The sequence below is a fragment of the Pungitius pungitius genome, chromosome 3 (assembly GCF_949316345.1).
Source record: "Pungitius pungitius chromosome 3, fPunPun2.1, whole genome shotgun sequence".
In the NCBI taxonomy this organism is placed as follows: Eukaryota; Metazoa; Chordata; class Actinopteri; order Perciformes; family Gasterosteidae; genus Pungitius; species Pungitius pungitius.
Window position 1 is genome coordinate 7,554,275 of NC_084902.1, and position 26,419 is coordinate 7,580,693.

At 44.5% G+C, this 26,419-nt stretch overlaps 2 protein-coding genes across 2 annotated transcripts; both read right to left on the reverse strand.

The window, feature by feature from the left end:
* Positions 1 to 7,104, reverse strand: ccdc92ba (coiled-coil domain containing 92Ba). Its single transcript, XM_037458112.2, has 4 exons — positions 6,661 to 7,104; positions 6,191 to 6,331; positions 3,521 to 3,568; positions 1 to 1,500 (listed from the first exon to the last, which is right to left on the reverse strand). Exons 2-4 carry the CDS (start codon positions 6,321 to 6,323, stop codon positions 761 to 763), a joined length of 921 nt encoding a protein of 306 aa, XP_037314009.1. The 5' UTR covers positions 6,324 to 6,331; positions 6,661 to 7,104; the 3' UTR covers positions 1 to 760.
* Positions 7,105 to 8,349: 1,245 nt separating this feature from the next.
* On the reverse strand, positions 8,350 to 26,389 carry tlcd2 (TLC domain containing 2). Its single transcript, XM_037458125.2, has 4 exons — positions 25,741 to 26,389; positions 25,365 to 25,447; positions 21,601 to 21,683; positions 8,350 to 10,819 (listed from the first exon to the last, which is right to left on the reverse strand). Exons 1-4 carry the CDS (start codon positions 25,917 to 25,919, stop codon positions 10,439 to 10,441), a joined length of 726 nt encoding a protein of 241 aa, XP_037314022.2. The 5' UTR covers positions 25,920 to 26,389; the 3' UTR covers positions 8,350 to 10,438.
* Positions 26,390 to 26,419: the final 30 nt, after the last annotated feature.

Genomic DNA, 26,419 nt, shown 5'->3' on the forward strand with positions numbered 1-26,419 from the left:
TAAGAGACGGGGCTGTTTTATTTTCAAGAACAATATCTGATTGCAATTACTGCAACTTGCAAATGCAATATGTTTTGAAATATTAGAGGGAGTGATAACTTTTGACCAATATTTATCATTTTCAATAAAAAACATGATTGTGAGGATTCTTATTAAAAGAGGTATGTTAAGTCTTTGGAATATGACTTGTAGCCCAACATATCTCTAGAGCAACACAATAAGTGATAAAAAATCCAAACTTCAACAGCCACCTTCATTTCCAATTAACAAATATTGCTCCTATATTTGATAATAAATATGGTTTCAGTCAGAAATGATAAACTTTTAGCAGGTCTTGTGTTAGAATCAGATAACCAGTTGAGGTTAAAGTTCAGAGAAACCAACATGGAAATTTACACTACGCCGCAATTGGTTGGTTTATGGTTGGCTTTGAACGCTGGCAGGTGATTGGGTCACACGACACATAAAGGGGCGGCTGCCATTCCCAGTCATGTCTCTATTTCCAATTTCAATTTAATTTATACAAACGATAACAGAAGTTATCTCAGGAATCCTTTTTGTGTTGAGCAGGTCGACACCAAAGGCTTTCTTATCTTATAAATAAAACATTTAAGACTGGCTTAAAGTGACACCACGTTCTGATAGTTATTTCAGGTTATATCAAAGTCCATAATAAAAAAAGTGTCAGCACTAAGTATAATAGAATGTAACTGAACGGACTCAGCGATCACGCCGTTAAAAGTGCAGCTCACAGTGGTCGCTAATCGGCCTTCGTCTCAGCAGCAGGGGCCACGACTGCTGAAGACATCAGTGTGGCCCGTGCACCCAGAGGCTGCGCCGGCCCCTCTCCACCTTCCTCCTCTTCCTCCTCCTCCTCCTCCTCATCGCCTTTCTCCGGGCCCAACGGAGGCTGTCTCTGTGCCGCAGTGTGCCTGGAGCGAGCCCGGTGCCTTCGAGGGTGGAGGAAGAGAGCGGGGTCCGGCATCGCCGCGGGCTCCGCGGGGCCCGTCACCTTCTCCAAGGGGACGCACTCGCGGGACCGCTCTGCTCTCGAGGACGCCCGGGAACCCTTGCGCTTGGGTCTGACCGCAGGAGAGGAAGGGGCGCCTCCCGACGGCACCTGTGGAGGAACGGAGTTCTGCTCGGCGCCGTAGTGAGCCCCCGCCTGACCGTGGGCCCGGGCGAGGAGCCCCTGCCTCTGCTGCATGCGCTGGTGGTGCAGCTTCTGCCTGGCAGCGTGCAGCTGGAAGGAGAGGTACGCCGCGGCCTCCGTTTGTTTCTGCAGCTCCGTGTTGAGGATGGTGGAGCAGTGGCTGCGGCGTTTGAGCTCCTCCAGGAAGTGGCGCTCCTTCTCCTTGAGGTTGGCTCGGAGGGCTCCAACCAAAGCGCCTTTGTGGGACAGCTCCAGGCGGAGCTCTCCGATGGAGCACTCCTGCTCGGCCAGACGGCCCTCCGCGTCCCAACAGCGGTCCTCCAGGAGCTCCTCTTCCTCCTGTAACTCTGACACAGAGACACACGGGTCTGCAAGGGTTAGACATATAAATATATAACTGTGTTTTAGAATGTAAAGCATTGCTGCAAAGTAAATACATTATATCAATACATTTTGCACTGCATTAAAAACTGCAGCAAAAGTATCGACTGTCTTTACTTCCTGACCCCTTTCACCATGTCCACATTCCTGATGAATATTTCATTTTGTCAATATTTTGTGAAAGCACCAAAATTCCACCGTATGACATCGCAGTATTGATATTTAGGTATGTGGTGAAAAATGTAACCTGTACTGTATACATACAACGCACACAGCGTAAACACACTTAGTGCATTTAGTACAAATTGTGCATTAACAACCAGGCAGATTACTTATTTATTGGGACACAGAAGCTCTGGTCTGCAGCACATCCAGTCAATAGACACGAGAGCAGTTCATGACCTGAGTATTTAGGGAATCACCAGTTTCCTCTCAAAGTGCTGTGAATTTAATCCTCTAACGGCACGGTGTGGCGGCATTAGAGCCGAAAGCTAGAAATGGCACACGTGTATGGAAACGGTTAGCTCCCTGCTAATTCATCTTCAATGGCTAAACGAATATTGACCGTATGCAAGAGGTGGAGATCGTAACATAAACCAATTAACCAATCAGCAGTATTTACATAGTGGAGAGAGAAAACGGTTGTTTAACCACCTATAGCAAGTCACAGTCATGCTGCGCCACCGATACATAACACACTGCATATAAACTACTGATCTGGCCTCGCATCCCAAAAAAACCTGCTCGCTAAATAGTAAAACATCAACTGGCGCTGATTTGTGAGATATAATAACAATCCAACTTCTGTTGCTCTTTCATACTGGTGAAATTCCCCCGAGGGGAGGCAGGTATGAATGAAAAAGCCAATGCAGCCACCTCTGGGCCGACTGAGCTGGAGTTTGCTTCTGGAGGAGAAGCAGATCACATCCACAGAGGCCCGCTCTGCTGCCCCTGCCCACAGAATTAGGTCAGCTTTGCAGGGTAACAGAATCCCAGCGCGGGGCAGGAGGTTTGGGGAGTCTTAGACCTGCAAAGCATCCATCTTAGCTTAAAGCAACGTATGAAGCTTAAAGGGGCTTCATACGTTGATAGCAGTACATAGGTGTAACAACATTATATTTAGCAGACGCTAACACACACACACAGACCGAGGGGGGCTTCATTCTCCGCTCGGGTAGACATTATTCCTCTATATCTTTCTATAGATGAACATTTTTTATGCTATATAATGGTATGAATCCTGCATATTACACCGGCCTGATGATCTACATTCTTCACTTTCTCTACCTTTCTCTATTATCTTCTTCCCTTGATCATACTTAGTCACATTTCATCCATTCATTTTGTTCCTCTAGTATCTCCTCGCCCCACCATCCCTCCTTTCTCCCTCGGCCCTCCAGAAATAATCCTCTGAGGGACGATCAGTCTCAGGTTTTCTGCCACATATTACATCACCACTCCCAGGTGGAGCTCTTATGCTAACTATAGACTAAAGTATCTAATGTGATCTTCATATCCTTCCATACCCCTCCTCCTCCTCCTCCTCCTCCTCCTCAGCGTCTGCAGCTGACCGCATCCTGCCGCCTTGTCTTTTCCCCTAATCGTCCTCCTCGCTACCTCGCACTACCTCTCTTGTTTTCCTTGGTTCTACATCTCTCCGGTTCTCAGAAAAGTGTTGTAAGTGGACACCTCCTCCGGGACAACGAGGGGAAAAAAAGAGGATGGATCAATTTGTCCGGCTGGGAGGAGAACAGAGGGCCCGGCTGTATTGACGGATCGGGGGATGACTTTGTCCAGGAAGGAGAGATGGGGTCTAATGCCTCGGTGATGCCGCTAAACGAGACCTACATTACAAAATGGTGCCCATGCATCCCAGCATTCAGACACCACCGTCGGCCTTGCAAATACCAGCTGGGTATGTTTCTGTCCCCCGTGCGGACGGAGAACTTATTCAAGAATGGAGCGTTGTTGTTTTTTTAAACATACCTATTTGGCTTCTCCCTGGAGGCTTCACCTTTAGATCACTTGTCAACTCTGAAAAACACAAGAGCAGACAAAACCACAGGAAACTGCTGTTAAATATACACATATGGTTAAATAAAAAAAACATGAAATAACATCGTTGGAGTTCAAATAAAGAGGCTCGATGGTGGTGAAACGTCTTATTTTGAGTTTGACATTCAGGGCGGCCGAGGAGAGGGATAATCTCCACACTCAGCCTTCAGTGCGCTCTGAAACACAGAAATCTCTGGATGAACGTGATCCAGAAATCTCTGGATGAACGTGGCTTGGATTTGTCCTATTTAAAATGTTCCATAGCCAGAAATCTGTGACTGCGTAATCAGCCACGAGTGACGACAGTGAACTAGTTTAATGGCCGCCACATCGAAGTGCTGACTTTTGAATAACGCTCGCTTACACAGAGGTTTCCTTGGTATGATCTGAAACAGCATCTTATTTGTAGCCTTTCTTCTCCCCTTTCTGCTTCCCTCAGCAGTAAGTGAGAACAACCCGCCCGCCCATGTAGGAGGCATGAAGAGAGAAAGACAGATGACTTTGAGAGCTCTGGTTTGCCCGTCAGTATCCTCAATCACGGCAGAATCACAAATGAAGTTGATTTAACCGCAGGACGTCAGCTCTAGGAACTATGTATTGAAGCAACAGTAAAACAAAGGAAATGATGAGCTCAGCACATTGCCGCATTCCAGTGTGTGTAGTGCTTTGTCGATTAGGCGCATCTGCTCCAGCATCACTGAGCACAGGTTTTTTTGTTTCATGGTCCGAGCTTGAATTTTGCCAAACACACATCGAAGAAGATGCACCTAATTCATAGAAAAAGCCATTGTTTTTCAAAAACAAAAAGTAAATAAAATTGATGATGCTCTTTATTCAAGGAGACAGATGCATAAGGTGATGAGATTGAGAGTTTAGAGCAATAACAAAGAGGTCCGCAGTGCAAAGTCACAGCTAATATGCGCAGCCGCCTCGACAGCTCAACCTTGACGCCTCCTTCCAGGCGGCACATTAGCGTTGCTGGCAGCAAACACGTATCGGGCATATGGCGTCACAGCCGTCCTCATCGTCATCTCAATTTACCTACGTGAAAGCCAACTGAAAAACTGAGAGAAGTTAAACATGCAGTCCACATTTTAGTGAAGAGTTGACCCATTTGTTACAGCGAGGATGATTTGCCACTTTCATTCTTTCATAAATATTCTTGTTGGTTTTCTGAACAGTGAATGCTGGTAGATCCCTGGGACTGGATTTTATATAACCATCTTATTAAACATTTGCTTCTTCTTCTTCAGCAAAAGCTTTTTGCCTAAACGACAGCCAGGAGAGGAGATGAAAAGAGAAACATCTCTGTAACCTTGTCTACAAGGACCATCGCTGTCTTCATAACGTTCTCCATTGGGGTGAAGGAACAGGAGTCAGGAAAGGACACAGAGGGTCCTTATTTGTGCCGCCTAGTTCTCACATCTTTACCCCTACTGTCGAAACTACACACAGGAAACGAGCATTCCGTTTTTAAACAAATTTGAAACAAACAGGGGAAAAAAACGTTGAGTCTTCCATCAGGGCCGAAGACTTTTCTGTCTGCCGCTACAAAACTGTCCTGTTTTATCCGTTCATCTTTTTCAATACTATTATAGACACATGCACACACACACACGCACACACACACACACACACAAACACAGCTTAATTGAACAGATGTGATTGTGCAGCAGAGCTACAAAGTGACAGAGGGGGTGGTTTTCTACACAACTGGTCATATCCATCCCCCCTCGCCCCTCAACAATCCCGTTCATATAGACTACTGAAGATATGGGATCTATGGATTAACCGTGACAGATACGTTTAATCTCATCTCTCTGGAGATGCATAGTATTGTGTGTGTGTGTGTGTGTGTTTGTCATTAGTCAAATAGGGAGATTCCGCTTCACTTTGAGGAGTCAAAGCTGCCCCCCTCCCCTCCCCTACACCAGTTTAAATATTCATATTCACAAATAGTGAAAGGAAGACCTCCAGGGAATGAACTAATTCAAATAGAGCATCCTTCCAATCAGAGTAACACAAATGTGTGTGTGTGTGTGTGTGTGTGTGTGTGTGTGTGTGTGTGTGCGTGTACGTGCATGTTCGATCATGTGCACCGGTTTGCTTAATTAAATGGACGGTCTATCCATTAGGCCCGAAACAGGAAATGATGCGATCTACAGGAATTGTGGCATGACATCACCATGTAGTCATTGTCTAGCATTGATTGGTGCAGACACACACATCATATGAACAATGAGGCCTGTGTGCACATGACAACATTTAGCGTCTCTACCTAAAAATGACAATAGCTTCACTTAAGTAACTTATGTTCCATTGAAAATTAAATATTGATCATGTAGTTTGTCAAATGAGCTTTAGATCAGATCGGAGATTCTAGACCTCTGGCTTTATAGTATCATATCATTAAGTGTAAACAACTCATCAAGAAACTGACTTTTATCCCAAAATACATAGCCAGTATATTCAAATCTCTGTAAAATCTTCTCTTTGAGGGTCACTACGAAGGGTCCTGTGCTATTGAAGCAGCCCCCTCCCCCAAAAGAGCTCATTAGCTTGAAATGGTCCCTCATGCAGATCAGCAGCAGTTTCTCTCACCTGAGCACCGTTTCTGCAGGGAGAGGATCTCCAGGTGGAGGCCGTGGAGTAAAGTGAGGTGCTCCTGGCGGAGGAACACCACGCTTCTCTCCACACTCCCAATCTGCTGAGACAGGCTGCTCTCGTCAGCCATGGCTGAGTCTGGAGGGACACAGGGAGGAAACCAGGAGGACGGGATTAATACATGTTCCACCACCTGCATCCATCACATCCTCTCTCCTTTATCAACTTCATGTTACACTGTAACGCGTGATGAACACGGATGAATGTCAACTTTCCCATACTGGGAACATTGCTTGTTGTCAGCCACCGGGAGAGGGAAGAGCAAGTTCTGATGAATTGAGGTCACGTGGTGGCTACAAATAAGGTATTGATGACCACAGAAATCAGCAGAAATGGCAGAAAACATGCAACTGCATCAACAGCCTTTTTCGGTGGACCTTAAGCCAACGCAAAATGGATCTGCTTACCTTTTGATGCGCTTTAGATGCAAAACAAATGTACGAAATCTGATTGTCGAGCTTTATAAAAAACGACCTCCGATCCGCGCATGCTGGCCTCCGGGGCTGGTCCAAATCCAAATCCTGTCGGCTGCGGTATTTGCCTCAAACACATTCCTATCCGAAGCGTCGGAGAGCTTCTTCACGTTTGATTCAGAGGACGCAGAGGAGGGACCGCTGCGTAAAAATGCGAAACCACCACGACGCGCGGCGCGGCGGCGCTCCGGCGGAACCGCTCCTCGGCCGCATCGGGGACGATCACGTCGGTGTGGACCGGAGGCTGAGAGCGATGAAAACAAGCTCCACAAGGGGTGCAGAACACGCGAGAGGATCGTACGACAGCGCGAGCAGGACAGCTGATTGGAGGGGCCGGCCCCCGATAAAACAGCGATACGTCGTTTTTTTTTTTTGTTTTTTTTTGACGGGTGTCGAAGCAAAGCGAGGGGGTGTAAAATAAAAATATTTTTTTTAAATAAATAAAGAAATACAAGAAATTAAAAAGTGCGAACCGACTCAGAAAGTGTTTTGTTTCTGCTTGTACACTAAGTGATTGATTTGTTGGATTTCTGCATCATGGACATTGCTGTAATGGTTCTCATCCTGGGGGCCGCGGACCTCCTCGGGGGCGTCTCGGAGGGTTCCACTGTTATTTCATCCACGGCGTGGAGTCGTCTGATTAAGGGCATGGAGGACAGCTCTGGGAAAGATTAGATCTGAGGTTGAATTTAGCAGCTGCTCCTGTGCAGACGTGAATAGAAGCATGATAACAAGTCGGTGATGGGTTGAACGTATTCAGTCAAAAAACGTTGCATCTGGGTTTTTTAATCTATATTTCTGATCAAAGTGAAAAGTATTTCAATGAAAGACTGAGGCTTCAACTGCAAATCCTGTGCCATTGTTTCAGATGAGAGTCCCCCTGTGCAGCTAATAAATCTGATATCAAATTGGACCAGTCAGTTTAGCATTAAATACAATACCCACCTTTCAGGACTGTGTTATTGGACCTGTATACTCCAAAGTGTGTGGTTCTGCTATTGAAAACCATGCATTTAAAGAAAAAAGTGAAAGAAAAACAGACTTGTTTCTTTAATCTTTATTTTGACGTAAAACAAATGTTAATATATAAACATATAAATTGAAGTTTTAATTACAAATCAAACTGTTAATTTTTCACCTAAAGGCATCATTCTGTAAAATGTTGCCGCACTGAGAAAGTAGATGATAATCATGACAATCAATACCTCAGTTGCTTTTGGTAGCTTCAGTATTCCAAAGTTTCCCCTTCATCAACCTTTTTTTTTTCTTCTGATTCTGATAATTCTGCACAGTGCAAACAGTCTCCACTGATTTTATAAATGTCATTGTTTACAACAGACAATATTTCACCATCCACCACAAAACAACAATAAATGAACCACCAATGTTATAGAACTGCATCATTTGTAGGTTGTGAATGAGAAAGTGTTGTTTTCTCATTCTGTGGGACCGACGCAGTGAAACACCACATTCCCTCGTGCACAGTGAGGAACGAGCAACTGCTGCCGCACATCGCCCTGAAATAGTTTTACTTGTGTTCACCACAGAAAAAAAACATAAAAACCAGAGAATCCTCCAAGGTCTCCGGGGACGGTTTGAAATCAACAGTTTGAATGAATGCGGAAAAAAAAAAAAAAAGAAAGAAAAGAGAGCAGGAATCAGAATGCAGAGAGCGCAGCAGCGGATAGTTTTAGTGTCATTACGACATTGATATGCAGAGGCATCTTAATCGTCACATTTCATCACAATTCATAAAAGCACAGAGGACCATAACGATAAAATTAAAGCCTCATATAATATATTTACAAATAAGCTTGCTTGTTAGTACAAACTTCAATTGTCACCAGTTGTCTTCATTACAAACACAAAGTCAAGCTGCCCTAAAAAAAATGAATTATTTAATAATTTAAAAAAAAGGGAAAATCAACACTCAAAAAAATAAAATTGTACCCCTGATCTTAAAATCGGATGACAACGATAAATCAAATTTAACCGTCACCCTCTCAAACATTGTCATTTCTTCAATGCAGTGGTCTTGAATTTAAGATGGACAATTTAAGTTTCTTTACGGGTCTGCGTTTGTGTCATTTAAATCAGTTGAGCGTACAGTTTGTATCTAAAGTTTCTTTCCATCTGGAACAGAGTACAGTGTGATATGTCCGTTACCTGTGAGTAATGCGGTTGGACAGCCTGGTTTTAGGGCCTGACGACGATGCGCTTCCCCCCTCACATACATTTGGCTACAGTGAATATAGGACCTTATGTGATGCAACAACTAACACGATCACATTTACTTTACATTTACAGGGATAATTAATACACTTTGTTTTTCTTTTCATCTTTAGCCAACAACATATACACTCTTAAAACAAAAAGGTTTCTGGTCCACATGAGCACTGCGATGATGTCATGTGAGTGGTTAGAGAAGGCGGCCTTAATGGCAGCCGGGAGTTTTCTATAGTCACAGATCCCAGACCTGTTTGTTCCAACAACAACTTCAAGGATTTCAAAACATAAGGCAGGAGGCACAGGTTGACCGAGACATAAAAATAAATAAAAATAAAGACATCCGTGTGCTGACGTCTGTACTGAGATCACAGAGGGGATGATGAGGAGTCTGCTGTCCTCCAAAGGCCAAATGTGGAATAACAAGCTCCTGCTGCGACTTCACCGAAGGAACACATGCACCATGAAAACATTAGCGCCACTTAGTTCTGTAGCGCAATATATTGTCATTAAACCTGTTATGTTCCCGAAACTTCCATTACGGACTACTGCTGCTGCTGCACCCTGACACCAACGCGGGTGGATTGTAATTGATCCATTAGCCAATCCATCAATCCATCTAACGTTTAGCAGATCTGAGAGGCTCAAGTTGTTTTAAGGATTATACTGTATATTTAGAATGAAGATAAAAACCTACTTTGACCATTGTATATTTGTTATTTGATTTTTTAAATTCTCTATTACAGATGTTTTAAAGAGTTTTCCTAACACTGAAAGCACAGCTTGTGTAAGATTGAGGCAAAAGAAAGAAGCTCTCTGAGGTAGCAGGCGTTTTTTACTTGAGGAGATTTGTTGGAGAAAAAAAAGAAGAGTATTCACCTCTGCAGCGCGAGCGTTGAACAACAAAAGGGTTTGGACGACTGGTAAATAAAAAAACTATTCTGAAGAGATTTGTCCTACTTTTTCTTTGGGCATAAAATGCGTTAGTGGGTTTGTCGTACGAGTGTCTTCACTTACTGCAAGCTACATTTTAGAACTGGTTTTAGGAAATAAGACCATTTGTGTTGTTCTACAAGACCGTATATATTGTTCATACGAAGAATCTACCATCAGTGTGCCACTTATGGCACTCGGGGATTATTGGGCCACACAATACTGCTACACAAGCCTAAAATCAAAAGTACAACACAATGTAGCTTTTACCTTTAGCTGTGATCGGTGTTTTCACGTAAGGCCATTCGATCACATGTAGTATGCATGTAACTGTACAGTATGCAAGACGACAAGATTCCTCCATCTCCCACCATATGGGCATATCTCTCTCTCTCACACACACACACACACACACACACACGCGCACACACACACACACACACACACCCTCACAGACACAAACACTAAAGCGGTAGCAAAACTGACGTTAAAATACGGTAATGAGTGCGTTTACAGCTGATAATCCTCGTTTCGTCCCTTCCTCCCCTTGTCCTTACATCTCCTTCTCTTTCTTGGTCTCCCGGGTGCTGTTCTTCAGAAAGTCGCTCCTGAGCAGGCGACAGAACAGGACGATGTTCATGGCCGTCATTATGGCCATTCCCACGCTGCCCAGTGTGTAGGCCAGGAGGGGCACGTTGTCCCGGTTGAGCACCAGCCAGCGGGTCATCCAGGCCAACGTGTTGATGCGGAACACCACGTACGTGCCCAGGTTGATGATGCTGTTGACCCGGTAGAGCGTGCCCACCGCTTTGCCGGCCATGCGCAGCATCTGGCGGAGGTGGAGGAACACGGAGTTGATCTCAACCAGCAGGGCCACCACGGCAAAGCCGACGTAGCGGCAGGACAGCACCGAGAGGCCGAAACAGGTGATCACCTGCAGGCAGGAGGACATGAGAGAGGAGAGGAAGGTTATAATGGGTGTGGCAAGGAATACGAATATGACATTTTAAATGCTGTGACGAAAATGGAGGGGTAAAGCGATCACTCCAGCACAATGACATACAGGGATACACACAGATCTGGTGCAATATATTCCAGATTGTGTGTTCTTTTTACCACTTCTAGTTTCGTATCGCTTCTTCCTTGTTATAACCGGTCAAGGGACTTCAGATGTAAATTGGCTAAAGCTTTAATCTGGTAGGCTGCGTCAAATGGTGGCATTTTATGTTTTGAACTGTGCATGGTCCTGTGTAGATCAAATAAATACATAAATAATTCAAGCAATTCAGTTACCAAAATGCATTTTTGTCCATCGTTGGGTAAAAGTGCGAAACAGTTTAAGCTTTTAGACTATTAGATTGGCATAGAAATGTGTGTCTTTGGCAATTTTGCATCTTAAAGTCTTAAAATAACCACGGGTAAATAAAGTATTCAATTCGACAGGATCGCTTTAAATTGTGTGTGGTTTTAAGAGGAAATATTGAATCATTCTCAGATTCTATACATTTGTCATACATTCATTGCTTCTCAGTGTAGATGTCTGAACCTTCCCCCCCCCATTCAGAGAGTATCTTACTCAATGACAATGCTGAAGGACACCAGCCACATGACTCTTATGAAAGTTTGTGTTGTAACCAGTTTACAGACAACCTCCACAGGGTGGCAGCAACATCGCTAAAGAAAAAACAGCTGACCACTGGCAACTCAACAGATCCTGCTACGAAGAGTTGAAGGGGGATCTGAAGTGTTGTAACAGAAGTGAAAGCGGTCATTAAAACACAAATCGGCTATGTTTAAGGTGTCAAAAAAGTGCTTATACCCAAACAGGCTGTCCAGGAGCCTGCAGCGTCATTTACACTCCGAGGACAAAAACAGACTGCACCTCAGGCTCAGCCTGTGGAGCCATGTTTATAAATCCAGAGTGTGTGGCGGCGGTGGTCGTGGTGAGGGAGCGACGCAGAAGGAGCACTTCAGGACGAGGGCGGTCCAGATACATTTGTGTCTGCGGTTTGTTAGCACGGGTCACCCGATACGCACAGTGTGAATGAACCATCACATCTGGCCCCAGACGGAGTGGCGTCTTGCGTTTGTGCACGCGTTTCTCGTCTGGAGGTCACAGGATGCCTCCTAGAATGCTGCAAACAATCATGCGATCGCGCCCCGTGGTGGGTTGGCTAACAAGGCATGTGAGGAAAGACGGCAACAGAAACACTTCAACAGGGGTCGCTAAAATCAACAAAAAAAGGAAAGTTCCTCGTAGTAGCCAAGTGGTTGGTCGAGAAAATTGATTGAATTGATTTGAGGGCCTCTCCAAATCGGTCCTTTCACCCATGCTTAAGACAAAGAAAATAAATGGAAGGAAAATTAAAGGGAAGGGAAATCCTTGGTCGCCCCGGGCACATGCAGCGGATGCCGTGTGTGCAATTATAGACGAAGCGTTATACACATAATTAGCTCAGAAATGATGTGTTTAAAGAGGTTTCGCTTGGCGTGGCAGCGCTTCTATTAGGTCTACAGGCATGTGATACTGCAGCGTTGCACGGATGTCTGACGGGGTCCGAGAGGTGATGCAAATGGCGAGTTCAAAAACTCCTGGATAAGCAAAGTATGTCATGACACCCTGTTATCAAAGGCCCTGAGGCGGTCAATATTCCAAGCCACTGAATCCATCACATGTTTGTACTGCACCTCAGCGCGGTGGAAGGAAATTTTCAAGTCTAAAACACTAATTTACCTCTACAAATTACAAAACTAACACATCATGTGAGAACCACTATCACAGTATTGGCTGCACGGATGCAACTACAAACAACAAGTCCTAAAGTACTATATCTTTAGAAACAAACCTGAGGTGAGAGCGGAGACAAGATACAGATACGGGGGAGAACATACGCGGTGCATGTGCAGTCTACAGCTGCAATAGAAACAACATGAAGTTTAGTGTGTGTGTGTGTCTGTGTGTGTGCATGCGTGCGTTGCAAAATCATTCATCCACCTGCGTTCAAAGCCAACGCAAACACAGTCCAAACACCTTGCACGTTACACTGCACATCCAAAAGAAAGACCACACACTGATTGACCTCTATACGTGCACCCGCTCACCAAGGCCACGTCTAATCCGATCTGGAGAGATACCACACTAAAACACTAAAACACAGCCAAGATAAGACGAGGAGAACCAATACAGATAACAAAGACCAGGGGTTCCTTTTAGAGCTGCAACTAACGATTATTTTAATAATCGATTCATCTGACGATTATTTGTTCGATTAATCGATGAATCGGATAAAAAACATAAAAAATGTAAAAACATTAATTTCCAACCCTTTATTGAATAATAGAACTGACTGTGCACTTTCTAAATATGTTTTGTTTTAAACAGATTGCTCCTTGAACATCCCTAAGTAAGCAAATAAAATGGACTAACACAAAAAACATACACACATCGCATGATGTATACTTTACAGCCGCCAAATTAAATATATTAGGCACAAAATCATGAATCATTGCCGTGGTGCTCCCGTGCCAGGCCATGTCGCTTTTGCATATCTTACAGTCAGACATGTCAACCCTCCCGAATTTCAAAGCCCCTCCCGAAAATATCCCGGACCGACCTTTCTCCTGATTTCCACCCGGACAACAATATTGCTGCACCACCCGTCACTGGGCGCGCTGTTTCAGACCGAACAATAATAAAGGTTACACCTTGAAGTCGAGCGCGGCGATTAGAACGACTGGCGCTGCAAAGAAAACCGCAGCACCCCCCCCCCCCCCGTTGCCCGCTAGGACCCGCACCCCCCATGTCAGTGTGAAATATTTAGATCGCATTGGCTTCTCTTCCTCCGCATGTTTCAGAACAGTATCACGGGTCTCTCCGATGGTCTTTCCTTTACCTCAGCTCTGCTCTTATTTATTTATTTTTCTTAGCAACGCTCTGCTGGGCGGAGCTTTTTTTCTTCTGTTCTGCTGCGCGAGCGCTCAACTTTTTTTTCCTCAGCTCTGCGCGGCGCACGCAACTTTCTTTTAATACTCAAAGATAATAGTCGCGCGACACAACGAATCGATAATGGAATTCGTTGCCAACGCTTTTAATAATCGATTTTAATCGATTTCATCGATTCGTTGTTGCAGCCCTAGTTCCTTTGTTATGTTGTGATGGAGGAGGAATCATTTTACGCCACGATTACGTTCGGTGGAAAAATATTATTTGTTATCCAGTTTGTGGCCTTTTCTTGGCTAACACTGCTGCAGCAGCAGTGTCACACTATATAACACGCTATACAACTGGAGCCATTTGTCCCAAATACAATCAAATATATAATTGGTAAAAATGAGTTTTACTTAACTGTTGGACTAAATTTATACACATTTTTATGCTTTTCAAAAGGGCTGAAAAACAAGGAGGTGTGTCCGTTTGTTTTCTGCATTTTCTCCCAGTGGACTTAATTAGATGTTTCCCCTTGGTGAGGGACCTCCTTGTCCCCTTTTCAGGGGAGAACTCTGAGTCTAAAGAGGGAAGGCCAGCACCACAGACAATGGTACGAATATGCATGAACATGGTCAAACCTGATCAAATAAAATGAATCAGGAAAAAAAAAACATCTAATCTAACCTTACCGTGACATTTACCATAAAGAGGACTCAATCACACCAATCAAAGTTCAACCGTCAGTCGGGATAAAGCTCATTAGATAAGAAAGGCCTTCTAAAGACTTTCATCAACGTGTTGCACAAGCATCATGCCATCTTTAGACCGGATGTCCTCTCTCAGATGTCCTTGTTCAGCCTCTCTCACACGCTTTCATCCTTAAGGCTAAAAACATTTGCATTTTCTTTTTACACCACTGATAAAACAGACATTTAAAACTCTCCTTTTGCAAACAGCCTTAACACCTGGTCTTTCTTCCTCGGCACACGCTTTTTGTTACAATAGTTGAAGTTGGAGGTTTCCACGTCAAACCAGTTTTTCGGGCTCCCGTTGTCAGAGGAGAATTTCAAACAGCATTTCATTAGTTTTTTTCCTTGCATGGGTTTGTAATTATGAAAATCAGCCTCAAAAGACAGTAATAAAGACGGATGATGTTTTACAAGTTGATGGAGGTCATTGATTAACCCACAGGGATTTGCTTTTCATAACTGCTCACACGTGACCCATAGGCGCTTATGCAAGTTCACACCCATATTTGTGAAGGGATCGTAAAAAAAAAGAAACAAGAATACTTTTCTGAGGAAATGTAATAATGAGAAAAACAAACCCCATAAATGTGAGATATGAGACCATCAGCATTACAGTCCAGTAGTAAGTTGTGAGGGCTGTCCCCTCGCAGCCTGCATCAAGCCACTACAAGTAAAAAGTTAAATAAATAAAAAGTATTCTCATAGCAAAACAATATATCTTAGCAGCACTTCACTTCTAATTCATTCCTAGTTGTTTGTGTTTTCTGTTACAGGTAAATGGCAAGGTGCTGAAAAGTGTCATTTCTGAAATATTTATTTAAAAAAAAGCTAAAATGTCTTATGGTTTCTGTAAATGCCTTTTTAAATGTTGGACAAAAAATGAATCCTTTACTTCTGCCTTTAAAAAAAAAGCCTTCAAAGTCCAAAGTGCAATGCATCATCAATAACACGTGGCGATGGCAAAGCACTTAACACAAATAGAGGCTCAGGGAGATACAAGTTCAAGCCAAAACGACAACGAACAAGCACACAACCACAAAAAAAACACTACACTGAGCTTCGCACCTGGCACACAACACGAGGGGATTTACTCTTGACGTAAGAACATTGTTACGTTCCCTAAAAACACGTTATTGGACACCATATCCGCAGGTCGTAAAGGGACAGGAAATGGCTGAAGCTGATGAAGAGCAAAACCAATCGGAAGCTCAATAGAGAGATTTTCTCCATCTGGTGATCGGCCGACCATGAAAACCCTGAGGAAGGATGTGCAGCCTGGAAACACGAGACTCACATTCAGTGTGTGTGTGTGTGTGTGTGTGTAAGCCTCCTGCTTTCCTAAAAGGGCTTCTGCAAATCTGTGCACCCCCTCTAAACATTTCTGTGTTGCAGCTCCACTCCATAAATCACACACGCGAATCTCAGTAAGTCCTCCAAACATGTCTCTCCCCCCCCCCCCCGAGCTCCCCACACCTACTTGTGCCACCCACTCACATGGCTACGGACCAATGAGAGCCTTCGCTGCTGTAGTATAATATCTCGCTTTTGCGTTGCCCCAACGGTACAACGGTCTTACATTGAGGGATTTTCCTTGTTCATTTTTTTTTTGGTGTGTGTGTGTGTGTGTGTGTCAGAAACCATTTACCACAGTCTATTGCAAAGGCAACAGAGCAAATTATATCTATCTTAACACAAAAGCAGCAGTCACTGTGGTTCGGTGTGTGTGAGTGAGTGAGTGAGTGAGTGAGTGAGTGAGTGAGTGAGTGAGTGAGAGACCACTTTTCAGAAGACAGGTGCAGTCCCAGTCAAACGTTCAATGGGAAGGTGTGTCCAAACTCTTCACCATTTGAGTAAACAAACTACACAGCAAATACCTTAGAAGATCTGCAATGACCGCAAAGACAAAGACAGAAAAAAAGAAAGCTGTTAGAAGTTAAGCAATAGGAGGTAATGATTTAAAGGCAGCTTTATCAGTTCCTATACAGTATGTCTGGTGTTACAGAAAGCAGACCAGAGCATCTGTGTTACAAATGGATTTGATCTGAACACACACGTGCAATGCTTTCCAAAAACGGCCTGGAGGCCGGAGGGACGCTCCAGAAAGGGAGGGCGGCATTTGTTTGCGGTTGGCATAACAACCAGGAATGCTGTTTGTTGAGGTGTCCATCCGTCAGCAGGTTTTTTTTTTTTTTTTTTTTTTTTTTTATAAATGGAGGGAGTTGGCACCCTGTGCGCTGTTTGTCAAAGAGCGAGGTGGGGCAAAACGAGGAATTGTGCGTTTGTCCTTCCCGAGTGACTCACCAAATCGCCCGCGAACCCCGGCGTGGAAAAAAAGAAAACTTGGCCGCGCTCCAAGGTGTAACCTCACACAGGTGAAACATTTCAGTGTGAAATGTGTCCATTTTAAGAACCGGCGTTTGATACTTTTAAATTAGGAAACTCTTGACCAGTGCCACCCTTCCAATTGTTGAGGAATGTGAGTTATTTCTGCATTCAGACATTATGAATCCTAATGAGCGCATTGGGGATCTCTCTCTGGCCACCTCGAGAAGTGAGGCACACACAGCAGCACACTTGAACACCCACGCGGCCCTCATTGATCCACCGTGCCTTCTGTAAATATTTGTTTTTTTTTCGGCACAACTGACGAAGTTCTGACTGTGACGCGCTGAGGTGGCGGCCATGCTGCTGTCAGCTGACTGTGGTTAAGGCAGGTCGCATGATTGTAGTTATGACCGCTGTGTGTGTGTGTGTGTGTGTGTGTGTGTGTGTGTGTGTGTGTGTGTGTGTGTGTGTGTGTGTGTGTGTGTGTAGGGAGCAGGAGGTTCATGAGGAAAACAGATGTTTGTCCTCCTATCAGGGTCCACACACACACACACACACACACACACACACCCTTTGTGGGGGAAAACTGCTCACCCGTCTCCCTCAGCAAACTTGATGTTTTATTAACACTTAAGTGGTAACAACGGATCTCACGCTGGCAAACCTCGCTCCATGTGTTTTGTCACGGCAGAGAGCGCGGTCCAAAAGGAGGCGTGGCCGTGGTCACACACCGCGGACGGCTGGAATTGCGGCCGGCGTGCTGGCCAGCAAAAACAAAAACAAAGATTCAGCTGGAAAATACCAGGAACCCGGGGCCGTTAAGAGTGAAAAGATAACACACGGACGTGTTGAAAACAACCGCCCATTTCAAATGAATACTCAGCAGAAGGCTTCACGACGCTCTTATCAGTGCAAGATCTTCCACTGGAGGACGTACATCCATCGGGAAAAAGACCAGTTGCGCTTCGGATACGCTTAAATAAACAGGGACGCCTCAGCAATAACAATGGATACTACAAACCGACACCAATCTGCCCGGTGCAGTCTGTCGCTCCGTACTGCTGCCCCACAAGGCCGCTGCTGTGAGCTCTGGGTGAGACCGCTCCCAAAATATCTCTCCACATGCCTGGTAACTGAGACAAGTTCCAGTTGCATCTGAGGTCAGCACAAGCTGAACCTTCAAGGGAGGGTTAAAAAAAAAAAAGGGGGACTGAGGGTGAAGTAGAAGAGACCCTTCTAAACATCATTCAAAAATTCTAGTTAACCAACACTGCATCCATCGTGTTATCTCATCTCCTAACAGAGAGCAGGGAGGCGGCTCCATGCTGTGGCTTAGGTTTTATTGTCTCTATAAAAGGGGCATGTTTGAAACAAAAATAAAGATACAATACGATATGAACGTTTTTTGAAAACGGCTTTGGATTTGAAGAAGAACCAGAGAGAAGCGGATTTGATTGGAAGCAGCGCGGACTCTCCAAAAGCGGATTAACCTGATCAGCCCCGATCTGTTTGAGGAGAGCGTCTGCCTCCAGCCCTCTTTAAGAAGATCATTCGATTTGGCCTAATGAGTGAGGGGTGAGAGGCATAAATGGAAAGAAGCAGCAAACATGCTGAAAAACTTCAGGAATGCCCTGAGAGAGGTCAAAGAGAGCTGCTTCACTCAGTGTATAACCGAGGAATAGCTTGAGAGACAACATCCGACGTACCGCTATTCAAACCCGTCCCTCTGGAGCGCCGGGAAGTAGGAAAAAAAAAAAAACTGCCCTTCTGCTTGGCATCCATCACTTCTGGCTCGTACTCTTTATTCCGAGCTCACTCTTTCCACGAGTCATGAGTAAAGGAGGCCGAAACCAACTCAGCATGCAGACGAGTGCTTTTTCATTTTCCACAGGACAGGAAAAGAGTGCAAACAATGGATAAAAAAACATCAAAAATATGATCACTTCTCCATATGTTAAACAATATATGCACACAACCCATGCACTTCATAAATATATATATATATAAATATATATATATATATATCTCATTTATGAACTATGGTGACTTCCTGTTTTCCAAAGGAAGCCTGATGTTATAGCTGATTAAACCTCACCAGGCGCAATTGCCTGTGTCAGAGCCCACGTGCTACTGAAACAGAAGCAAGAAGCTGTAATCTCCCCTTGAGTCAATAAGAAGAAGAAGAAGAAGAAGAAGAAGAAGAAGAAGAAGAAAAAATAAACCTCTCGTGGAATGTTTGACTTAATAATTCTGCCAGACTGCGACAACAGGGATCAGCAAACCTCACGCTGCACCTCGTGCTGCTTCGCCGCATGCTTCAATGAGCGAGGAAACGCTCAGAGGTGAGTAAACCAGCTCCGTGTTCAGGGACAAACAGACTCAAAACAGCATTCGGTCAAACGATTTCCTTGAAGTCGCTTGTATGTTTTGTCGGTCAACTCGATGTACAGTAACACGGCAGAGTTTTCGTTGGAATGGTGTATTTACATTGTGAAATGTGTTTGCTGAGTTACAACACATAAAGACTGTGGTTGGAAGTCAACACATGTTCAATGTCTATCTGCCTCAAAAGGAGCTGGTCTCTTCAACCACAGGCTCGTCTTTAGATCTTTAGTTTGTATACGTCAAGCAAGGGTTAATTTTTGCTATTATATTACTAGTATTATAAGAAAAAGGTACGCTCCAAATACTAGAAGATTAACTAGGACACCACCTCTTTGGATGACAGTTACCAAGCATCGACTGGGTTCTTTGGTTTTACAACCCTGTTATGCAAAAACCTGATTTACGATAGTCACATGAACAGAAAAAAGGAACAGGTGGCCTTATGAGGACGAGACTGTTGGAGGAGGGCAGCCTTTCACCACAATCTGTGGAACTCGGGTAAGAAACAACATAGAAAAGAATGAATTAAAGTGTTGATGATTTTACCAGAGAGAAACAGGGTGAGTTTGGAGAGAGAGAGTTAGCGCGCTCAGAAAAACAGAAAGCCAAGTGAATGAGGAAGAACACTGCAGTGACAATCCGGGGCCAGCTGGCCCGGCCAGAAGGGTCTATTCATTGGGATCCCGGGAAGTGAAGAAGAGAAAAAAAAAAACACAAGACTTTCGGACAAAATGACAATACGTAAAATTCTCCCCCAACAACCGCTCTGCGTCAGAGCTGGTGGCCTCTTTCTGGTTGTCATTTCCACCACTGGAGCCCCGGGGTCCGTTTCTAGTAAGAGGTTCAACAAACTCTGAGTCAAACCCTAAACTCTAAGTTGATTTACCCTGAGATGAGGAAACTCTTGAGTTTTGGGTTTCAAAGCAGGTGTTTAGAGTCGGTTCGATCAACCCGGAGTAGGTTGACTCTGAGTTGAGCGCGTGCACCACCACAGTATGAAGGCAGCATGAATGGAGAGTGATACTACGATTTACCATGGCAACAGACACAAGCAATCGGTCGGTATATTTCACCCCTATCGAGGTGGAAATATTAATGCAAGCATACGGCGAGTGTGAACCCGTAAACTGCTGCTCGGGTCAGCGCGTTACAAGTTACAATATAGTGTTGTCAGTTAATATTTAATGTACACACTAGTCATAATCCATACGTTTTACTAATTCACAAACTGAGTCTTCACTAAACCCCCTTCTTGAAACGGACCCCTGGCCTTCATCTGGCAATGATTGACTCAGGTGTAGGTTTAATCTTGTTGACCAACAAAGGGCCCCTGATGTCACAGGACAGTACAATGGTGAATCATCGTCAGGTTAATGCCTAACCATTAATAAGGGAAGCCGTTGACATTCGACTGGAGTAAAAATTGACAATAAAACCATAATTTGCCAAGGAAGCGTAAGGTACTCAAAGTTAATAAAGCTTCTGAAAAGGTGTTGCTCTTCAAGTGTGTAGGATTTGGATCTATGTAGACAGAATAATAATCAAAACTTGTTGTGTTGTTTGTGAATAATCCCCACACACTAATAATCTGTGTTTTGATTGGTTTAGAATGAGTATGTACATACAGGGTCTGTGTCCTCTTCCACACAGTCTGCAGTCCTCAAAGGCGTCATTTGTTAATATTCTGAATTTATTCCATATTTATTTTTCCCACATACTTTGGATTTTTTTTTTTTTTTTTTAAATCCAAACACACACATAAATCGCGGCGGCCGCTCAGTGCAAATCCACTTCAATCCGGTAAAGAAACCCCTCCTAAATAAAAATTTAAATAAACAACACTGGGAAGGTGAGAGACACGCTACAATAACAAGAGCAGAACTTGGCAACAGAAAGCAACACACCACAGCAGCCCTGGACGTAGGTGTAGGTGAGGGAGAGTAGTGAGTCAGGATGTAGATCTATGCTTCCACGCTTCAGATTATTTTCCACGGTGTTTGAAAGGAGGAATAACGGGAGGTCATTCCTCCTTCTCATTTGAATGATGTTTCTGTTCAACTTTCTCGTGGCATGAAAATAGGCTGAAGATCTGACAGGGGGGGGGGGGGGGGGTGATTGTTTGTCTCTTTGTTCTTTTGTCCCTCAACCTCTCCTTTGTCACAAAAACAAGAACGTCTGGTCGTTTGTATGTATGCGTGCTTGGGTTTTGTCTGTCAAGTGACTTGAGTAAAAGGTATTCATCATCAGGTAGTTGTTAGATCCCCTCTACTGACATCTTTGGACCAAAGCTTCTCTGTAACTGTGACGTCGCTGCTCCGAAACACCTACCACAACGTGATGGAAGAGAAGCTCCCAGGACTGAGTCAGCTTCTGGTTCACCACCATGTCAAGGAAGTCATAGATGAAGTAACCTGTGAGGATAGAGAGAATTCAGCCGATGTGAACGACATCTTTGGGTTCAGCAATCCGTTACTCAACCAAAGCATGACTGATCTATTTGAAGAGAGAAGCCTGGGAGGTATGAAGTGTATTCAGGGGGGGGGGGGGGGGGTGCACCCTGCTTCCATGGCGACAGTGATGCAAGCAAGATGCGTCTTGGAGAGAGGCTATTCATATCCACCAACCCCACCCTCGTACCCTCCGCCTGCCGTACCCATGGCGACAGCTATTCAAAATGCTGGTGAAATAATGGAGTGCTGAAGATGGGGATGAAGGGTGTCGAGGGGGATTTGGTGGGTCTGGGTCTTGTCCTCACCTTCAGGAAACGCACTCGCCATCAGACAATCATTACCAAAAGATGTTTGTTTGCTCTGCCGATGGACGGGAAAAACTCGGGCGAATTTAAAAAAAAAGAAGTGCTGGGCCGTATTTTGGTCACGCTCCGCTCATAACAGTCAAATGGAGATACATGCGACTCAGTAAATTAAAGAAAAAGTCAGTCAAGCAACATCCCTTTTCTTTGTAGGTTTACAATGATTCATTAAGTGTTGATGCGTGTGTATTAAAACATGCAAGTGGAAGCAAGTCGGACTGAGTGATGTAGAGGGGAAACCAAACGACTTCCCATTGTCTACAAACCACATCCCGAGTGTGGTTATATATATGTTCTTTTTTAATTATTTAATTATTATTTTCATCCTGCAAAGAGATAGACTCGATTTAGTCTCCATTAAAGTTCACTGAAGAATGACATTTTCGTTGGCTCGTTTACATTAAACCAGTTCAACCAGGTTTTTATTAGGCTGACGCAACATACTTACGTCTCTGTTAATCTGAGAAACACCTGACGTAGTCTGATCCTGGCCAAGATACTGAGGCATGTAAACATCTTATCACCATGGCACCATGGCTTGTTTTTGGGGGATTATGAAAAGTAATATATATACATATATATACTTTATCAACAAAATGCGCAGTGTGTCTTTTTTTTTTTTTAACTGCACGAGTTACTTTTCTACTTTATGGGTGAAACAACGCAGGTCGAGGGCAGTGTTCTTTAAATGGGTCATTCACATGCAACACGTGGATATCGTAAAAAAAAAAAAAACGACAGAGGATTGCGCACATGAGCCGCTGACCACGGTTCCTGTCGCAGACATTGTTCTCGGCGTTGTGTACACGGTCTTTATCCCACCAGTGGACAATCAGCAACGTGCCTGCCGCCGCAATGTTCGCAGCGTGGTGTCACGGCGAGCCAGGCATGAACACACACATCTGGAGAACAAAACGCCTCGCTGACGCCTCCTCCGAATCGAACCACGTCTCCGGGCGGGAGGGCTCCGTGAGACGGGCTTCTGAGTGAATGGCCCCTCTCTGTTGCCACTGCCGTCCGACGCGAATGGCTCGCATAAATCTACGGACTCTTTCTGCGCGTCTAATGTCTTGGTGGTGTCACGTGACTGTGCGGGGTTACGCCATGGTGTCATGGACTGGTGATAATGCCCTCTATTGATCTTTGGATACGGATGCTGCAGCTTGCTTTGCCAGCCTCCAAGGGCTGGTTTTCCTGAAAGAATGTCAAACATCCCGGGAATCTTTCGAGAGCCCTTGTTGATCTAATGAATTGGTGGATTATAAAAGTAGCTTATGTGCCACAAGTTGTAAAAAGAAAAAACAGGGAAAGTAACTACCGCATTCAGGTATGAGATGTGTTAATGATATCAAGTGGAATTTAATTCACGCAAGTCTCTAATTTGGTTTAAAAAGAGGAGATGGTCCAATTCATTGTAGCCTACTTTGTAAAGTCCAAGAGGCAATTTAGTGAAAAAAGAATTACATAAATCTAAAAAAGGACAAATTAACTTAAATGTGATCAGGCTCAAAATAAAGCAAGGATAGACACAAAAACTACTAAAAAACTATCTATAATTGTTTGTTGTTTAAAGACCTGTGTAAACCTGTATGTTTTGCATTATACTACAATATAATAATGACCGAATGAGAGTAGGACATGGGGAAACATGGGACCGAATCACGGGACAACTCATAAAGCATTCCGGGTTTCACTGGTGTTCTTTCACACACGAGCTTCAGGTTATGCAAACACTGTGGTTTTGTGCAGTTTATAGATGAAATGTAAACCAATTGAACCGGATACGGCTGTCACCCCACGCGAGCAAGTGAAAGAGAACATGGTATGTCTATTCTTAATCCTACGGTGGCCGAGAAGGTTCAGACAAATACAAAAGCAACAACACAACCGCAAACGCCACAACGCAACACGAACGCCACAACACAAAATACAAAAGCCACATCACGACCGCAAATGCCACAACACAACACGAACGCCGCAACACGAAAATACAAAAGCCACATCACAACCGCAAATGCAACAACGCAACACGAACGGCGCAACACAACACGAAAGCGAAAACGGAAGTAGCTGCCCACGGGAGCGAGCGTATTTTGGAGGAACGGAGCTGGAGGATGCCAGATCGTTTAAGAAGTAAGTGAAACATAATTCCTTACTTTAACTGTAGCCGCAAGGAATCATGTTTCACTTACTTCTTAAACGATCTGGCATCCTCCAGCTCCGTTGTTACGTGCCGACTGGTTTTTGAACCTACTGGTTTGGCTACGCGTTTAGATGTTATTAAGAGAGTAATCCTACTTGGGCAATGTGCTAGAAAACCTGACAGAACTATGTATTTCACGCTACGCCACCAAAAACCAGTTGTCTTGGCTCACCCTGAACCAAAAGATGTTCTTGCCACTGACGATTTGCAATTTCATGATAAGTAGTGAAATCAGTAGCGGCATTTGACAGCTCGGTTGGCCGACGGCGTAACGCCGCCGTCTTATAAAGTTTTGCTATTTTGCTCGACTGCGGGTTCGAATCCAGGTTGTGGCGATCTTTTAATAAACGTATGTTCTTTTATTTATTTCTTTATACGTGGCAGTGATGTAGTGCTCACTTATACAATCATAATCGCTGCATTGGATATGGGATGCATTTTGAACATTTTCAGCAATATGTTTGCGAATGTGTGACGGATCAGGTGACAGACAACATCTGCCTCTGTCGGAGCAAAACAAACACGCACGCGTAGCCAAACCAGTAGGTTCAAAAACCAGTCGGCACGTAACAACGGAGCTGGAGGATGCCAGATCGTTTAAGAAGTAAGTGAAACATGATTCCTTGCGGCTACAGTTAAAGTAAGGAATCATGTTTCACTTACTTCTTAAACGATCTGGCATCCTCCAGCTCCGTTCCTCCAAAATACGCTCGCTCCCGTGGGCAGCTACTTCCGTTTTCGCTTTCGTGTTGTGTTGCGCCGTTCGTGTTGCGTTGTTGCATTTGCGGTTGTGATGTGGCTTTTGTATTTTCGTGTTGCGGCGTTCGTGTTGTGTTGTGGCATTTGCGGTTGTGATGTGGCTTTTGTATTTTGTGTTTTGGCGTTCGTGTTGTATTGTGGCGTTTGCGGTTGTGTTGTTGCTTTTGTATTTGTCTGAACCTTCTCGGCCACCGTATAATCCCCCCTATGATGGCAGCACCCACAGGAGCAGCAACACCACCACCACGACCCAGCCCATTCAGAACGGACGGGGCACAATGAATTGGACACGGTAGAAGAGCTGACAGGGTTACTCACCGATAGAAAACGACACCAAAGCGTGAGAAAACACAGAGTGGGTTTCTATCAAATCTTCTGCCATCTGTGGGTGCAGGAAAAAGCTGCAAAGACGAACACATGAGTTTAAATAAATATATATATATTGATGTATATGTGTTTTTTTGTGAAACTTCATTTTGGCGCGAACTCGATACAGTGAAGCAATGATAAAATAGATAATATAGTCATTGGTAAAGGATTAACGTTAACCTAAAATAAAAACAAGACAGAAAACGTGCGGCGCCAAAAGCCGGCAACCGTTTTTAAAAACCCATGCTGGCAAGATCATCGCACGCGGAGTGCAAATTTCCCATCAGCTCGTGGGGATTTCATTCATCCTGAATAAATAACTCACCACAGCACTGCCCATATCGCAGTGATGCCGCTGTGCACAAAGGACGTCGAGATGTTTCTCCACTTCCACGCGTTCCTGCGGGCGGATTCAGGCGTGGGCAGGTTCCTGAACCCGGTGTTGACGAGTCTGAAGAACCCGACGGAGCTCCCGGTGGTTAAGAGCACTGAACTCAACTCCATCGCTGCAAGGATCTGTTTCTAACACAAATCTGTAGACCTCACAGGCCACAGCTGTATCTCCCCCACAGACAAAAAAAAAAGAGCAGCAACCGGTCCACACTCGACGAGTGAATCAAATCACATCCACGCGCGGGTTCTAGTCACCGATCGATTGTGTCTACTCAAAGAGGGTTGTGAAGCGCCAAAAAGGAAAAACCCACAAAACGTGTTTCTTTCCCGGTTTCTGTGTCGAAAGAGGAGGCGTGGGCAAATTACTCAGATGGTTCTCCACCAGTTGGGTGCCTGGAGTATTGTTTCTCTGTGAAGATCCCCTCTAAAGGAAAGCTCTGTCGCCACGGGTGTGACCGCCGGTGATCGTGGGCGTGGAAGCCTCTTTTACAGTTGTGAAACCGTCCTCTTGTACAACCCCATCCCTTTGCTTGTGTAACTTTTCGACATCAACAACAGAAGTCGAGCGACGGCTTTCTCCACGCCCTACTACACACCAAGGGGGCGTGGTC

Excerpts from the sequence above, each read along its gene's own strand:
- ccdc92ba (XM_037458112.2), bottom strand. The coding sequence starts at position 6,323 with ATGGCTGACGAGAGCAGCCTGTCTCAGCAGATTGGGAGTGTGGAGAGA. Across the intron at positions 3,569-6,190 it reads CCTGCAGAAACGGTGCTCAG|AGTTGACAAGTGATCTAAAG; the intron begins GTGAGAGAAACT and ends TGTGTTTTTCAG. Across the intron at positions 1,501-3,520 it reads TCCAGGGAGAAGCCAAATAG|AGTTACAGGAGGAAGAGGAG; the intron begins GTATGTTTAAAA and ends TCTCTGTGTCAG.
- tlcd2 (XM_037458125.2), bottom strand. The coding sequence starts at position 25,919 with ATGGAGTTGAGTTCAGTGCTCTTAACCACCGGGAGCTCCGTCGGGTTC. Across the intron at positions 25,448-25,740 it reads GCGATATGGGCAGTGCTGTG|CTTTTTCCTGCACCCACAGA; the intron begins GTGAGTTATTTA and ends TCGTCTTTGCAG. Across the intron at positions 21,684-25,364 it reads TTTGGTGTCGTTTTCTATCG|GTTACTTCATCTATGACTTC; the intron begins GTGAGTAACCCT and ends CTATCCTCACAG.